The 18,522-nt window shown below is 35.4% G+C and overlaps 1 protein-coding gene across 1 annotated transcript in view; it reads left to right on the top strand.

Annotated features, from left to right (window-relative positions):
- The window catches only part of MYO9A (myosin IXA), a 434,300-nt gene that overhangs the window by 142,823 nt on the left and 272,955 nt on the right, over window positions 1–18,522 (top strand). Inside the window, 4 exon segments of the mRNA XM_037833522.1 lie at window positions 7,577–7,676; window positions 9,168–9,224; window positions 11,982–12,079; window positions 15,232–15,358. Coding sequence (XP_037689450.1) covers window positions 7,577–7,676; window positions 9,168–9,224; window positions 11,982–12,079; window positions 15,232–15,358 — 382 coding nt within the window.

Below are 18,522 nucleotides of genomic sequence, written 5' to 3' on the forward strand. Positions count from 1 at the left end.
TCCTTTCACTTTCAATTTCTTTGTGTCCCTGTGTCTAATATGAGTCTCTTGTATGCAACATATTGATGGTTCTTTTTTTTTTGATCCATTCTGCCTATCTATATCTTTTAATTGGGGAGTTTAATCCATTTACATTCAACGGTGTAACCATGAAGGCATTTCTTGAATCAGCCATCTTATCCTTTGGTTTATGTTTGTCATATATATTTTTCCCCTCTCTCTATTAATATCCTTTATTGTACCCATACTGAATCTCTTTAGTACTGAACCTTTCTCCAAGTCTCTCTGTCCTTTCTTTGTTTCTCTGTCTGTAGGGCTCCCTTTAGTATCTCCAGTAGGGCAGGTCTCTTGTTAGCAAATTCTCTCAGCATTTGTTTGTCTGTGAAAAATTTAAGCTCTCCCTCAAATTTGAAGGAGAGCTTTGCTGGATAAAGTATCCTTGGCTGGAAATTTTTCTCACTCAGAATTTTAGGTATATTGTGCCACTGCCTTCTCGCCTCCATGGTGGCTGCTGAGTAGTCACTACTTAGTTTTATGCTGTTTCGTTTGTATGTGGTAAATTCTTTTTCTCTTGCTGCTTTCAGAACTTGTTCCTTCTCTTCCATGTTTGACAGTGTGATCAGAATATGTGTCGGAGTGGGTTTATTTGGATTTATTCTATTTGGAGTTCGCTGAACATTTATGATTTGTGTCTTTATGTTGTTTAGAAGATTTGGGAAGTTTTCCCCAACAATTTCTTTGAATACTCTTTCTAGACCTTTACCCTTTTCTTCCCCTTCTGGAACACCAATGAGTCTTATATTCGGACGTTTCATATTATCTATCATATCCCTGAGGTCTGTTTTGATTCTTTCAATTTTTTTCCCCATTCTTTCTTTTATGCTTTCATTTTCCATTCTGTCATCTTCCAGGTCACTGATTCGTTGTTCAACTTCCTCTAGTCTTGTACTATAAGTGTCCAGAAGCTTTTTAATTTGGTCAACAGTTTCTTTAATTTCCATAAGGTCATCTTTTTTTTTTATTTAGTCTTGCAATGTCTTCTTTATGCTCTTCTAGGGTCTTCTTGATATCCTTTGTATCCCATACTGTGGTCTCATTGTTCATCTTTAGTTCTTTGAGTAGCTGCTCTAGGTGGTGTGTCTCTTCTGATCTTTTGATTTGGGTGCTTGGGCTTGGGTTATCCATATCGTCTGGTTTTTTCATATGCTTTATAATTTTTTGTTGTTTTTGGCCTCTTGGCATTTGCTGAACTTGATAGGGTTCTTTTAGGATTTGTAGACCAATTGAAGTCCTTATCTCTAATTTGTCAGATCTACAGCTTCGTGGAGTACACTTTCTCTAACTAACCAGCAGGTGGTGTCCACGAGCCACCTGCTCTCCACAAGGCAGTTCTCCCCTGCTTTGCCTTTGTGGTGAGTGGGGGAATGAGTCTTGTGGGGTCCAATTGGTGTACCAAGCTTGCGTGTGTAGTTGGTGTTGCCCACCCTGTATATGGGGCGTGTTTCTGGGCAATCAGGGAGGGGTGGTGGCTCTAACAATCAAATCTCCCTGGTGATCCTGGAGTTTTAAAGCTGCTGCAATAGTCTAATCCTTCAGTTCAATCCTGCCACAGTTTGTCTCTGCCACTGACCCGCAAGTCCTTGGTATTGGCGTATGGCTCCTAAGACTTGCAAGTGGGTCCCTCTTCCATGCTGTGCACCCCCTGGTCCTCTGTTGAGGGATGACTGTACTATGTTACAGGTGAGTGCCGTCCCCCCAGGGCGGTTCTGGGCTGCTGGGCTGTGTAGGGAGGCTCCCAGTCTGCTGAAATGATGGCTTAATGGGGCTTTGTTAATTCACACTGCTCCACCTTCCCAACTCTGGGACAATCAGCTGAGGTTGCAGGGAAGGCTAATGTCCATGCCCAGTTTTGTGGTGTATGCCTGTTATGTGAAGCACTTCCGTCACACTGGGTTGTCTGGGGCAGCTCTGGGCTATGGGGCTGGCGATGGGCAGCAGTGTTTCCTGTCTACCAGGATGATGGCTGTGAGTGGACACCCCCTTTTCTTGGGAAGTTGTGGTGTTTAGTGAATTTTCTCAGCCACTGGATTATTGCCTTTTGCCTCAGAGCTCTCTTAGTTCTGCTCTTGTCTTGACCTGCCCAAATTGCAAGTCTTTGAAGCTTTCTGTATTGGGCTTCTTAGAGTAATTGTTTTAGAAAAAGAAAAAAGGATTAAAAAAAAAAAAAAAAAAGGGGGCCCTCCTCAGAGATCTAATGGGTTATTGAAATGTTAAGAGACAAAGCAATTAGGGCCATTAAGGAAGGTCCACAGGGCAGAGAGATCAGCTTTTCTTCGGGATTTGCATATGAGCTTCAGGGCCTGAGCTCTGCCCTTCCCCTTTCTATGTTCACCAGAGCTCCAAAAATCCTCCCCTTTTATTTTGGAGTTTTTCGTGCTGTTTTTCTCTATGCCTGTCTCCTCTCTGCTGGACTGGCTGCTCTCAGATTCTCTGGTGTCTGGTCTCAGTCTATCTATGGTTGGAGTTTGGATCAGTAGAATGAGTTTCCGATAAGGGCTGCCACTGCAGCTCTCCCTTCTCCTTCCCGGAGCTGACAGCCCCTCCTCCCACGGGACTGAGCCTGGCAGGGAGGGGTGCGGGTCCCCTGGCCACAAAAACTTACAGATTTCGCTGATCTCAGCAGTTCGACGTGTTCATGAGTGTTGTATGAAGTATGCTCAAAGTCATATTGCTCTGTGGTGTCCAGTCCACGCAGTTCCTGGCTTTCTACCTCCTTTCCTGGAGGAGTAACTAAAACATACAGCTCACCAGTCTGCCATCTTGCCCCGCCCTCCTCCAATTTCATTCTCACGTGGTCAGAGAACACACTTTGTGTGATTTCAATACTTTTAACTTCACTGAGACTTTTTTATGTCCTAAAATATTGTCTGTACTAGAGAGCATTCCCTACATGTAAGTTTAGAAATGTGTGTATTCCTGTTCTTGGGTAGAGGGTTCAATAGATGTCTATTGGGTGTATTTGGTATACATAGTGCAAGTTGAATTTTTTTCTGCTTATCCTTTTTGAGTTGTTTATTGCTGGTATATATAAACACTGCTGATTTTTGATTGTTGATCTTGTACTTTGCCACTTGGTTGAGTTCATTTATTAGCTCTAGAGGCTTTCTTGTAGATTCATAGCAGTTTTCTGTATATTGGATCATGTCATCTGTTACTGGGATAATTTTAGTTCTTCATTTCCTATTTTGATGCTTTTTATTTCTTCTTCTTGCTTAATTGCTCTGGCCAGAATTTTTGGTATAATATTGAATAGCAGTGGTCTAATTGGGCATCCTTTTTATGTTCCTGATATCAGGGGGCAAGCTTTTAGTCTTCCACTGTTGAGAATGTTAGCTGTGGGTTTTTAATGTATTCCCTTTATCATGTTGATGAAGTTCTTTTCTAATTTTCTGAGTATTTTTATCAAAAAATTTTGCAGGATTTTGTCAAATGCCTTTTCTGGGCCAATTAAGATAATGGTTTTTGTGTGGGTGTGGGTGCGTGTTTTCCGCTTCATTCTATTAATGGTGATTTTGTTATGTTGAACCAGCTTTGCATTCCTGGAATAAATCACACTTGATTATGGTGTATAATCCTATTAGTGATCTTTGGATTCTGTTTGCTGGTACTTTGTATAGGAATTTTGCATCTATGTTTATAAAGGCTGTTGGTCTGTAATTTTCATTTTTAAAATATCTTTATCTAGCTTTGATATTAGGGTAATGTTTTCTTCATAGAAGAGTCAGGATGTGTTCCCCTTCTTTTCAATTTTTTGGAAGAGTTTGAGCAGGATTGAAGTTATTTCTTTTCCGAGTGTTTGGTAAAATTCACTAATGAATTCTTCCGGTCCTGCAGTTTTCTTGGTTGGATTTTGATTCAATCTCTTTATTTGCTATTGATCTTTTTATGCTATTTCTTCTTGAGTTAGTGTATTAGTGTATTAGTTAGGGTTCTCTAGGGAAAGAGAACCAGTAGGAGATATCTGTAAATATGAGAACCAGCAGGAGATATCTGTAAATATTAGATTTTATAAAAGTGCCCCCTTGAGGAGCCTGTGGAGAATGCAGGGGTATTGGCCTACCCCACCACGATGGTTGCTAACATGACCACAGACATATGGGACTGGTGGTTTGATGGGTTGAGCCCTCTACCATAGGTTTTACCCTTGGGAAGATGGTTGCTGCAAAGGAGAGGCTAGGCCTCCCTGTGGTTGTGCCTAAGAGCCTCCTCCCGAATGCCTCTTTGTTGCTCAGATGTGGCCCTCTCTCTCTGGCTAAGCCAACTTGAAAGGTGAAATCACTGCCCTCCCCCCTACGTGGGATCAGACACCCAGGGGAGTGAATCTCCCTAGCAACGTGGAATATGACTCCCGGGGAGGAATGTAGACCTGGCATCGTGGGACGGAGAACATCTTCTTGACCAAAAGGGGGATGTGAAAGGAAATGAAATAAGGTTCAGTGGCAGAGAGATTCCAAAAGGAGCCGAGAGGTCACTCTGGTGGGCACTCTTATGCACACTTTAGACAACCCTTTTTAGGTTCTAAAGAATTGGGGTAGCTGGTGGTGGATACCTGAAACTATCAAACTACAACCCAGAACCCATGAATCTGGAAGACACTTGTATAAAAATGTAGTTTATGAGGGGTGACAGTGGGATTGGGAAAGCCTTAAGGACCACACTCCACTTTGTCTAGTTTATGGATGGATGAGTAGAAAAATAGGGGAAGCAAACAAACAAAGGTACCCAGTGTTCTTTTTTACTTCAATTGCTCTTTTTCACTCTAATTATTATTCTTGTTATTTTTGTGTGTGTGCTAATGAAGGTGTCAGGGATTGATTTAGGTGATGAATGTACAACTATGTAATGGTACTGTAAACAATCGAAAGTACGATTTGTTTTGTATGACTGCGTGGTATGTGAATATATCTCAATAAAATGAAGATTAAAAAAAAAAAATGCCTCAGTCATCTTTCAGGATGCCATAGTTGAAATTCTGTAAGGCACGAGTCCAAATTCCATTGAGCAGGCAGTGTACTGACAACTCCAATGAAGGTCATCAATGAAATCCCTAGGAGAGGCTTGCTGACTGAAGAGGAAATAAAGGCTCTCTATCTTCTCCCTTTTAAGCCTTCAACTGATTGGATTAAGTCTAGCTGATTGAATTGTTTCATTGCCGAAGACACTCCCCTTGTTGATATAATCAGCAACACATGCAATTGACTGACTGATGATTTAATAAATCGGCCTTCTGGTTTATTAGCCAGCCACAAATGCCCTTGAAGTCATGGTTAGGCCAGTGCTTGCTTGAGCATGTAACTGAGCACCATCACCTGGCCAAGTTCACACATGAACCTAACCTTTATAGTTAGTTTAGGTAATTTGTGTGTTTTTGGAATTGGTCCAATGCTTCTAGATTTTCTAATTTGTTGGCATTACAGTTTTTTAGTAGTATTTGTCTTTATTTTTGAAGGATATATTTGCCAAATATAAACTTACTGGTTGACAGTTTTTTTTCTCTCAGCATTTTCAATATGTTATCCTCCTACCTTTTCATTTTCATGGCATATGATGAAAACTTGGCTCTTAATCTTGTGAGAGTCACTTGTACATGATGAGGTCTTTGTTTTCTTGTTTTCAAGATTCTCTCTTTGTCTTTGCCTTTTGACAGTTTGATTATGATTTGTTTAGGTTGGATCTCTTTGAGTTTATACTCCTTGGAGTTGGTTAAGCTTCTTGGATTTACAGATTAATTTTTTCCCTCAAATTTGGGAATTTTTGGCAATTATTTCTTCAAATATTGTGACTGCCCCTTTCTCTTCTTTCCTTTTGGGTTCCCATTATGTGAATGTTGTTACACTGATGGTATCCCACACATCTCTGAGGCTCTGTTGCTTTGTCTTCATTTTTTTTTTCTTTCTTTTTCTCTGGCTAGATAATCTAAATTTACCTGTCTTCACGTTTGCTGATTCTTTCTTCTGCCTGATTAAATTTGTTATCGATCATCTGTAATGAATTTTTCACTTCAGTTACTGTATATTTATAACTCCAGAATTCCTCTGGTTATTTTTTTAGTTTCCTTATCTTTATTGGTATTTACCATTTGGTGAGACATCATTCTCATACTGTCCTTTAATTTTTAGATATGTTTTCCTTTTCTTCCTTGAACATACTTAAAATAACTAATTAAAGCTTATGTCCAGTAAACCAATGTCTGAGTTTCCTCAGGGACATTTTCTATTATTTTCTTCTTCATATATGGGCTATAATTTCATGTCTCTTTGTACTTCTTGTAAATTTTTGTTGAAATGCATACATTTAAAATAGTGTTAGTGGGGTAATTCAAGAAATGGGTACCTTCCTTCTCTCCAGGCTTATATTTTTTTGTTGCTGCTGTTTGATTGTTTTGTGACCTTTTTGAACTAATTTTGTAAAGTCTCTATTATTTGTTGTATGTGAGCATTGAAGTCTATATTTGTCATTGAAGCCTAGCTTTTTTGTCAGTTAATGTTTGGACTGAGATTTCCTTTAAAGGCCTGTTAACGATAGATTTCCTATTCTTTGACACTGGTCTGTGTTTATTGGGTACACCTTCAGCACTCTACTAGGCAGTTTGCAACCCCACTGTAACCTGTACTTTTTGCTTGCCTAGAACCTCGTAGTCAGAGTTGAGAGCTTATGACCTTCTCTGGTTTTTGCTGAGCATTTGCACAGCCTTTGACATGTGGATAGCTATATGCATGCATGTGGCCTTTTCGATCTTTTCAAACCCCTGTGGGAAATCTATTCCCGTTTTTCATTTTAGTTTTTTGGTTAGCCTGTTGCATTCTCTAGGTGTTACTCACTGTTTTAGGCAGCTGCAATGCTAAGCAATTGCTTATGATTATTTTCCATAAATGCCCCAGGGGAAATAACTTACTGCTCTGAGTGATCTCAGTCAGGTAAAGTAAAGACAGCCTTACAAGTGCAGTGTTTCAGGGAGCTACTAATCAATTGAAATAATTACAAATTTTTGTAACTCAGGCTTCAAACTAGTTCTATTGCCATTCTGCCCCTTCTACTGGCTGCCAGGGTACTGTTTTCCCCCACCATTGCTGGCTGTTTGTATTCAAGGCTCTGTGGAACTGATGAATGGGTGACAGAATAGATAAATTAAATTGCCACAAAGCTTGCTGGTTTTACTGAGATTCAGCTGTTTTTCTTGAATAAACATTGCCTGGATTCCTGCAAGCTTTTGGTCAATTTCTGGACTTCTGAAAAAGTTGATTTTGACAAGTTTGTTTTTTTTCTCATTGCTTTTGCGCAGGAGAGAATTTTCAGATGTCTTACCTTGCCATTTTCACTGCCTTCACTCTTCTCTTTTGTAGTCAGCATCCAAAAACTAAGTCCAATATACTTAAATATTGAATTTATCACATTTGTATTTAAAAAAATGATGAAAAGCAGAAAATTTTACTACTTAATATTTGCTCTTTTTTCTGTAAATGGTAACCACAAATCATGTTCATTATAAAACCACTCTTCTTAATGTTTCCAACAGGAACTATCATGTATTCTATTACCTTCTCGCAGGAGCAAGTGAAGAAGAGAAATTAGCATTCCATCTTAAACAACCGGAGGAATATCATTATCTTAATCAGGTATGAGTTCCTTAAAAGTATTTTGAAATGTGGGGCATTGTTAAGTTTCAACTCTTGAATAAAAGTTTTCCCTAGTACTTTGTTTCCTAAATTTGGTGATGGGTATTAACTAGTATTTTCATTTGTGCATTCTAATAATTTTTATGATGCCATTCTCAATTTAAAAAATATCATTACCCTTATATGAGTGTTAAGAGGTGATTTATTTTTGTGATATTTGTTCTTTGTTAGACTCTTTTAAGAAAAATAGTGATAAGCAGCCTATAGTTACCACCATGTTAGAAAAATGGTTTACTCTTTCCAAAATGATTTACCTTTTCTAGCCTCCAGTAAGTTAAATATTACTAATGATTAATGGTTGTTCTTTGCAAGTGATTACTTTGAACTTGACTTTCATGTTTTCAAGTTTAATAGTCAAGCCTCTTTGCATATTATACTAACTTAGAATCTGACTTTTAATAATTAATTGAACAATCTTGTGCATTCAGAGTGAAATTCCTCAAAAACAAATGACTTAGAGAATTTGGATCTTTCCTTGAGCTGAAGATTCACCACTAAAACTTTTCATAACTTCCACAGTGGAATAAGGATTTATTTTCACAAGTTTTCATTACTTTGATGTCTCCAATTTCATTATTATTCTTGTTAACAAAATTCTAAAACCAATATTAATGGCATGGTATATAGTACATTATGAATACTGTTTCCTGTTATTTTTTGAGCATTTGAAGCAAGATGTAATGTCTGTGGAAAGGAATTCCTTTATGGTAATTTAAAAACCATCCTTATGAAGGTTTTGTAAATAAATTGACTTTTGAATCATGTCTCAAAGATTTTAGCACCTATTTAGGGTTATAAAAGTACATCTTAGAGTTTTCCCAAGATATACAGTATGCTGTATAACTTATATTTTGTAATTTTAAACTACTTATATTGATATAAACTAGCATAACTTTATATTACTATATGGAGAATTTAAAAATTATTCAAAATATTACTTTATGATACAATTTTAGGTACTTTTGCAGGTTATAATTATGTTTTAAAAATCACTGTCAGCTTCTGACTGCTATTTGCAGTATATTTGGGTCGTTAAATATTTTCTTTTATACAAAGTACTCATTGGCCTCAAATGAGTTGATAGTTGTTAATATTAGAGAAATCCAGAGTTTAGTGTTTTCTTTTCGGATCTTTTTTTGTAATCAGTGGCCATACCATACATGTTCTTGGCATAATATCAGTATTCATAGGATATGGTACTCCAGTTAATATTAATAACAGAGTCACTGGACATTGGAAAGTATGGGTTGTGCATAATAGTATACAGTCTCTCAGAATCTGATTGTTTACTCAGTTGTTTCTTATTTTATGCTGCTATGCAGAATTACTTCCATGGTATAGCAATAGTGCTACCTGCTCACGATATCTGAGAGATGATTAGAGAAATGTAATAACCATTACTTCTACCTAACTAATCTGCCTTATTTTCAGATAACAAAGAAACCCCACAGACAGAGCTGGGATGATTACTGCTATGACTCTGAGCCGGTCAGTACAAGTACCTAAATATTCTTTGTTCCTCTTAAAGGGTGCCCACCTTTCTCATTTGATTGGATCCATCTCATGACTTAGACAAAAAGAAAATCAGGTGAAAAACAAATAAAATAAAATCTAGGAATGAATATTAATAAGTATTTGATTCTTTTTGAATTGATTGACTTGAATGTGTGGTTTGCTGATTAAAAACCAGTCTGTTTTATTTGTCAAATAATCATATTACTCATGTATGTCTGTCTATTAATTAACTAATGAACTAATTAATTAAATGTTCCTCCTGGAAACATAATATGTCTTAGTCCTTGCTTTAATTTTCACTGCCTATGATTATAAACCCCACTAATTGCAAAACTAGCTTGTTCCATGTTGAGAGGCGGTACAAAATTATCGGTATGTATGGATATTAATCTTTTCTTTCAGGGAAAGTTAATTGCATTATTATTTCATAATAAATCATTTATGCTTTCAGATTCACCATTTCAGAAAATGAATATTAGATATTTAAATTTATAGATTCTTACAAACTTTTGTAGAAATTTTAGTCAGAAATTTTTAAGTTGTTTGGCCTCTCTTGAGAAGCATCCTCTTTCCATCTTTCACTAACTGCTTCAGGTGACTAACTCATTGGAAAGCAAGTGAGGGGATGGAAAACATAAACGGCACATAGAAGAATTTATTGCCTATATAGAGCTTACAGTGAATTTGTGATCTGATCTGTTACAATTTAGAGACAGATTAAGTAATGTTTGAGAATTTGGGCTGTGGAGAAGACAGACCACACTTGAATCCTGTCTTGTCTACTTACTAGTTTGGAGTCCCTGAGTAGAACACTTAATTCTTTGTTTCCACCATCTATCCAAGGGCGTAATGCTGGTCTTTATTTTTAAGCTCTGTGAGTATTAAATTAACAATATATATAAAGACCTTGATGGTAGTGCTTAACACTTAGTAATCACACAATAAATGATGTAGTCACCTTTGCTGCCACCACTGAAATCATCATTGTCCTTCTTTTCCATTTAGAACTTTGTAGCCATAATTTCCTACTCCTTTAGCATTACTTTTATGATTATCCTCTCTCTCATTGTGTTTTCAAGTCTATTATAGTTTGATAATTAAATGCAAGAGCTGTATTAGAAACTAATATTACTTTTTTTTAGGCTTGTTTATAATATTTTTTATTATATATATATATTTTTTATTGAGATTGTTCACATGCCACACAACTATCCAAAGATCTAAAGTGTACAATCAGTTGCCCATGATACCATCATACAGCTGTGCATCCCATCACCACAATTAATTTTTTTTTTCAATTTTTAGAACATTTTCAATACTGCAGAAAAGAAAGAAAGACAACAAAAGGAAACTCAAATCCTCCCATATCCCTAACCATCTCTCCTCCATTATTGATTCATAGTTTTGGTATAGTACATTTGTTACTGTTGATGAAAGAATGTTAAAATACTGCTAACTGTAGTATATAGCTTGCAATAGGTATATATTTTTTCCTATATGCCCCTCTATTATTAACTTCTAGTTATAGTGTCATACATTTGTTCTAGTTCATGAGAGAGATTTCTAATATTTGTACAGTTAATCACGGACATTGTCTACCACAAGATTCACTGTTTTATACATTCCCATCTTTTAACTTCCAACTTTCCTTCTGGTGACATACGTGACTCTGAGCTTACACTTTTCACCACCTTCACACACCTTTCAGCACTGTTAGTTATTCTCACAACATGCTACTATCACCTCTGTCCATTTCCAAACATTTAAGTTTATTTACCCTGCTTGAACATTCTGCTCATAGTAAGCAACCGCTCCCCATTCTTTAGCCTCATTCGATATCCTGGTAACTTATATTTCATATCTGCAAGTTTACATATTATAATTAGTTCATATCAGTGAGACCCTGCAATATTTGCCTTTATGTGTCTGTCTTATTTCACTCAATATAGTGCCCTCAAGGTTTCTTCATCAACCCCTTTCTATTTTAAGGCAGTTTTGTTCACACACCATACATTCCGCCCTAACTAAACAATCATTGGTTCCCTGTATAGTCATGTATTTACGTATTCAGCACCATGAGGAAGAGTCAAAGAAGGCTTGAGAGACAAAAGAAAAAGAAAAGAGAAAGAGAGAGAGGGAAAAAAGCAAAAACAACAAAAAAACATGACAGCTAGAAAGCAACAAGAGGAAAGATGGCATTAACCTAAAGTGGAATAAAGAGTCCAGCAACATCACCAGTTCCAGGAGTCCCATATCCTTCCCCTATACCCCCTCCCATATGCATTTAGCTTTGATATATTAATATTGGTTTTAATCTGGTAATCTACCACTATTTTTGCTCAATAGCCTGAAATATGTTCTTTGTGGATTGTTACATTTTGACATATATTTTTCTTTTGCTGGCTGGTTATCATGTTATCTGTTATTTCATTAGCAACTGCTTATTCCATTATTTCACTAGGAACTATTTCATTAGTTCAATAGGAGCTGTTTAGCTTACATCTTAAATTTCTTTTGAGATCTTCGCCTTGGTTATCTTGTTGCAGCCTATTGGTATTTTGGTAGGTATGTGTTTTCTTTGCATACCTTACTAAAAAAGGATGTCTATTCCGTTAACTCCAATTTGCATGTATTCATAGATGTACTTCTCTAAAATTGCCTTATTTCTGAATGGCCTATGGAACTTTGCAATAGGTAATCTGACTTTTTCCTTTTATCTTAAATAAGCAGGATTGCTTCAAGGTAGAGGGGGAAGATTTGAGGCATGACTTTGAACGCTTACAGCTGGCCATGGAAATGGTAGGATTTCTTCCTAAAACACGAAGACAGTGAGTGTATTTACTGTATTTTTATCCCCCAGTAAAGAATAAATCATGGTGTATATTTGAAAGAGTACTCTTACTTGGTCTTTTTAATCTAAGTGGTATTCCTACTCCAGTGCCTTCTTCGTCTTAAATGTTGCTTACAAAGTTGATTTTTCTAAAAGGCTTGTTTTGAATTGCTTTTTTGGTTATACATTTTTGGAGGATATGATGAAAACTGGAGTTCCTCATCCTGTAAAATGTGTATTCATTAACTTTTACATGTAATTGCTGGAATTAATGGTGCCCTTGACACCTGTCCAGGGACCTTACTTAAAAACTGTTTCTTTACAACATTATTTTTGTAGCTCTTCGTTTTCTATATGAGTGACCTCTAATCTTAGTAAGTTATACACACCTACCAATAAAAAATATTTTTGTGTACTTCTTGTCTGTACTAGTATACTAAACATAGTTCATTATAAATCAAAAACAAAATATAGATATAACAAGTTTGAGATAAAGATGGGCATGTTTAAAATAAAGGAAACTATTTAAATATCTTGACCCTCACCAGAAAAAAATAGTTACTTATACTGTTTTTGTGTGTGTTTGTGTGTGTGTGTTTGTTTGTTTGGTTTTTTTTTGGGGGGAGCGAAGCATTATTCATGAATATGTCACCTTTGATTATATTCTCATTGTTTTAATATCATGATTGAGTGCATACTAGAAACAGGAGATTACCAACTCTGTCATTTTCTTCTTTGCTTGTACTTTCATCATTGTTACGGATTGTTAATCAGCAGATTTTTTTTCTGGGATCTTTTTATAAGGGTTAAATTAATTAAAATCAAATAATATGGGTATATAAACGTGTAAATCCATTTAACTTGATTTAACATGAACTGCAATTCACAGGAAGTCCATAAATAAATGAGAGTACCTCTGCAATTCTTCCATGCTATATTACTTCTGTTCCCTCAAGATACCTCATTTATCCCATGTGATACTAGACTGGTTGATGTACAGCCTGAATGAAGTATCTATATATTAAATACTAGTGAAACTTAATTTTTTTTTTTTTTTTTTTTTTTAGTTAAGTTGTTATCTAGATATAATAGTGGATTGTCTAAAAGTCTTTCTGATATGACTGTATCCTACCTTGGAAACTACTGGAAACAATGTGTAAATAGTAGCCTGGCCTTCAATTTGACCATTCCATTTTTCTCAAATTTCATCTTCAGATATTTCCTAACACAAGTTTTGCATTTCAGCTAGACTGGCCTTATCCTCTAAACCTTGATGTTGGATTCTGAACACATAAATGATGTAAAATGCAAATATTTACATAATGTAAATATAATGTAAATAAAACATATGATGAGTTTATCCTCTTTTTCCCTTAAAATTAAATTTTGCCCAGAATACTTTTATAAATTATTCCTTGTAACTGACTTGCAATGATTCAGATATTTAAAAATCTTAAATTATTTGAAACATTAGAACTTTAAATTAGATGTGGATTCAGTACCTCTGAAAGCATACCGTTATCTTAATTAGAATACTTACTAATTTTCTGAAAACACAGAGTTAAATTCTCATAACTAGAACAGATTTATCTGTAGGAAATCAATGGATAAGAACACAAAGTTATTTAAGTATAAGGAATTTCAAGAAGGACTTTTAGATGGAGTGTTCAGCTGTGTTAAATGCCTTTGAGAAGGTCCTTGTTAATTTTCATGAGACGTTTTAGTGGGAGTAGATGCCAAAATGCAGCACTGAATGAGTGATGACAAAATGAAGGCAGAGTATAAATCAACATTTCAAAAAATTTATTGGCAAAGGAAAGAGCATATGAGATCCAAATCAGTTGTTTAAAATAGAAGACGAGTAAACCTGAGAATATTTTGATAGAAAGCTCTTACAGGTACAAGTAAGAGATAGAAAAATGGGTATAATAAGGTTCCTGAGTAACTCTCCATTTTGGGGATGTAGAACACAAGTGAAAGGAATAGTTATTGACCTTAGGAGGTGTATGTGTTCCTTTGAAACTGGAGAAAAGGAAAGAAAGGAGGTTCCAGATGAAGATGTTTAACATGAAGATCTTGATCTTAGATAGTATTCCCCAGTGAATGACCTAGTATGTTTTTTTTTTTTTTCATTAAAAAAATTTTTAGCATTTACCAAAGGTACCATAAAATGATGTAGAGAAGCATTTCTTGAGTATACCCAATCGTATGAAAGTCACCTAGGATACTTGATTAAAGAGAAAAGAAATACAGATAAAAATACAAATTAAAAGGCCCTTCTTTTGGCGATTCTGATTCAGTAGATCTGAAATAGACAGTGCAGTGAACAGGTATTCCAGCCAGGATAAAAAGCATTTAGAAAGGGATAGAGTTTTTTTTTTTTTTTTTAAATTTAGTTTTCTTGAGATATATTCACATATTGTACAGTCATCTGTGGTGTACAATCAGCTGTTCATATACCGTCATATAGTTGTGCATTCATCACCCCAATCTATTTTTTGAACATTTTCTTTATACTAGAAAAAATAAAAGAATAAAAAATAAAAGTGAAAAAGAACACCCAAATCATCCCCCCCCATCCCACCCTATTTTTCATTTAGTTTTTGTCACCATTTTTCTACTCATCCGTCCATACACTGGGTAAAGGGAGTGTGATCCACAGGGCTTTCACAATCACGCTGTCACTGTTTGTAAGCTACATTGTTATACAATCGTCTTCAAGAGTCAAGGTAACTGGGTTGCAGTTTGATAGTTTCAGGTATTGACTTCTAGCTACTCTAGTGCATTAAAACCTAAAAAGGGTTATCTATATAGTGCATAAGAATGCCCACTTGAATGACCTCTAGGGATAGAGTTTTGAAACACTACAGTAAATTCAGTAATAACAAAAAGTCCCCTTGAAACAAGTATGTATGACAAGTCATATAGTACTGAAAGTAAGATCCTTAAAGCACTTTGCTGAGTACCTGACATATATAAATACTCAAATTCGTTTTAGTTATAGTGAAGAAATATGAGAATAATAATTATATTTCTCTGAAAACCAAATACTCCATATTTGTACTGATCAATTTGCTTGTGTAGAATTTTGGAATGAAATGAGTTTTGAGCACACACAAACTATAATTTGTGATGTTTTTATTTTCACAGGATTTTCTCCCTTCTCTCAGCGATACTACATTTGGGTAATATTTGTTATAAAAAGAAGACATACCGTGATGACTCCATAGATATCTGTAATCCTGAAGTTCTGCCTATTGTTTCAGAATTATTAGAAGTGAGTGATTACATTCTCAGTTGCCATTTCAAATACTGGGTAACTTCTCATTTTAAAATTGTGTGATTTGTAAGTTAATGATTTTCATTAATCAGTAATGTTTCTCAAAAAGATGTTTTTTCTATTGATGTCTGCCTTCTTTTGCTATTGAGTGGGCCAGAATCTTTAGAAGATTTGGGTTTTCTCACCTTGTTTTCCCTTCCACTGGGCATTTTTAATCCCTCAATTTGCTGGATAGGATGAGTACTTCCACTTTAGACTGTTTAATTCTCTGGGCCTATGCTAGTTTTTCTTCTTCTGTATTTGAGATTTCTTTTCATACTGAGAGTTTGGTTAGTTCATTTTATTTGAAGGTGCGACATCTGGATGGGTGGAAAGAAAAGATTCTTCTTTTCCTTTCTTCATGGGCTCAATAGGACCTAAAGGTCTTATTCTCCTACTTGCTTTTTCCTATGTCAATGTCTTTATTACCTTATTATTTTTCCCTGGAGTGATGATTTTTCATGTTTTTCCAACTCATTTCTTATCTTGCCTGATACACCTTAAATGGGGTGTTCATTTCTTATAAGCCCTCTCAGCTGACAGAACAAGGAAGTGTTAGGCATGTATACTAACCTGTGTATATACACATATCTATAAATATTTCTAAATAACCATCCGTATCTATGTAAAACTAAACATGAGTTCATATTTATGTATACAACTAATCCATTACTGTTTGGATTATTCTAACCTCTTCCCTTTGCTGATCTGTAAATTCCCACTCCAACAGTGAGACACACCTGACTCACCACCTGCCATTCATTTACTTAATTGTTCAATTCCAGTATACATGTATAACGATGAGAATTGTTAACCTCTACCCCTGTGGGAAACAATTTTATCAACTAAAGTATGGTTTTTTATGTGTAGATCATTTTCCTTTTAGTTTTATGGAGTCCACTCATTTCCAGAGTGGACCTTTTCCTCCCACATAATTCAGTGAAGTTGTTTCATACATTGATAATACTGTTAGATTCTGTTGACTCAGTCTGCTTTCCTTCCTGGGATCCCCTGACCTCTTACATGAGTATTAAAAATTTGCATACAGTAAGATTCACTATTTGTGATGTAAAGTTCTGTGAGTTTTGACAAATGCATGTCATGTATCCACTGTTATATTATCAACGGAGAAGTTTTTCTGCCCTTAAAATCTCCTGTGCTTCACCTGCTTAGCCCCTACCCCAAAACTCCTGGCAACCACTGATCTTTTTACTGGCTGCATAGTTTTGCCTTGTCCAGAATGTCATATAATTGGAATCTCTCCATATGTTGCCTTTTCATACTGACTTCTTTCACTTGGCAGTATGCATTTAAGATTCATCCATGCCTTTTCATGGCCCGATATAGCTCATTTCCTTTTGTCATTGAATAACATTCCATTGTATGGTTGTATAGTTTTTTTATCCATTCATCTATTGAAGGAGATCTTGGCTGCTTCTAGTTTGTGGAGATTATGGATAGCCTGCTTTTTTTCTATTATAATATTATTTATCTTTCGAATCTTGGTTCACATACCCCTTCTTGGGGTTTAACCTTATTAAATGTTCTAAACCCATTCTCTTAAGCATTTGCTTCTACTTAGCATAATTTATTTTTGGTTTTGTAGCATAAAGTTAATTGTTTACTAGCTTGTGTGCATTATAAGGCTGCAGCAGAACAATGAATGCCTCATCCTTATTTATCTAATTTTATAGTGTTTATATTTTTCTGTACATGACTGGGAATTGCTCATTAACTTTAATGGAATAAATTAGCCCTGCAGGAGAAGGGAGCACCTGAATTGAAAATAGACTCATTCATTGGAAAGAAGTTCTACAGGGACATGGAGTATGGTATCTGAAGGTCATGATATTGAAGGTCATGTAGGTCAGAGAATAGAAGATGGTATTTATGTCAGGCATTTTAGGTGATATTTTAGTCAAGCATTTGGTATTGTGGGAACACAGGAAGTTGGGGCTAGTGGTCTTTAAAAATCTCGGCATTCAAGAGGTGTCAAGGTTTCTGGTGCTAGTTCAGTATTCCTTTTTTTGGTGGGAGGCTGTTAAGAACAATTCAGGTAACTAAAATAGGAACTCAAGTATTGATTAAAAAGGAGAAATCTGTTTCTGAGAATTGAGCCTACCGCCATCAAAGTAAATGCAGTTTGCAAGAAACGTAGTTTGATAGCAAATTTCACTTTTAAACTCAAGCTTGTTAAATTCTCTTGTGTTGAGTATAGTTCAGCATGGTTCTAGGAACTGAGGTTTGGTATTAAGTAGAGAGAAGGTAGTTTCTAAATTCAGTTGCTAGGGAAGGTTTGAAAGGACCTACTGTGGTATCCTGCCCATGGTTTGTTCTTAGAATTCATTTAAAGAAATGATTGCCACTAGTTGGTTAAGATTGGTAATAATAATTGCAACCTTAAGGTTTTGTTTGAGTTAAAATAAATAGGCAAAATAACAGATTTAATTAAAATTTAAACTCTTTAGTTAGTTAAGAAGGTTTAGTCTCTCCCCTTCTGAAGTGACTCAATTCAATGATGAATATAGATTTTGTTTTTAGGACATGAATGGTTTTAAAATAATAGTTTAATTTCTCTCTCTCTCTCTCTCTCCCTCTCTCTCTCTCTCCCTCTCTCTCTCTCTCTCTCTCTCTCTCTCTCTCTCTCTATATATATATATATATATATTTTTTTTTTTTTTTTCCCCCAATTACAAATTACCTTAGGCAACAGTGAATGTGAGTCTTTTGTTTACTCAAGCCTAATAGGGCAGATATCTACTTGTGAAATTATTGAAGGGTGAACAAGCTCCAATGGTAGTTTAATTGTGGTGATTGTAGAGGATGTTTTGGTTGGATATTAGAACCATCTCTGTTAACAAAAACTTAAATTTTTAGTAGGAGATTTAATGTATTTTAAGTATATTTTCTTTAACAAATTAACAACTATTGAAGTAATGTAAAGAATGGGTTTTTAACATAGTATCAGTTTCTCAATAAGTAAATATGAGAAACTTTATAGATTGGATATTGTACCCGTTGCCGCTTGTTTTGTATTAATAAAGTTGTTTTATTTATTTTTTAAAATTTAATTCATCTATGTACAATGAAGAATATTTGGAAAACCATAGAGGTAGTTGGTT

The sequence above is a fragment of the Choloepus didactylus genome, chromosome 4, assembly GCF_015220235.1.
Source record: "Choloepus didactylus isolate mChoDid1 chromosome 4, mChoDid1.pri, whole genome shotgun sequence".
Lineage (NCBI taxonomy): Eukaryota > Metazoa > Chordata > Mammalia > Pilosa > Megalonychidae > Choloepus > Choloepus didactylus.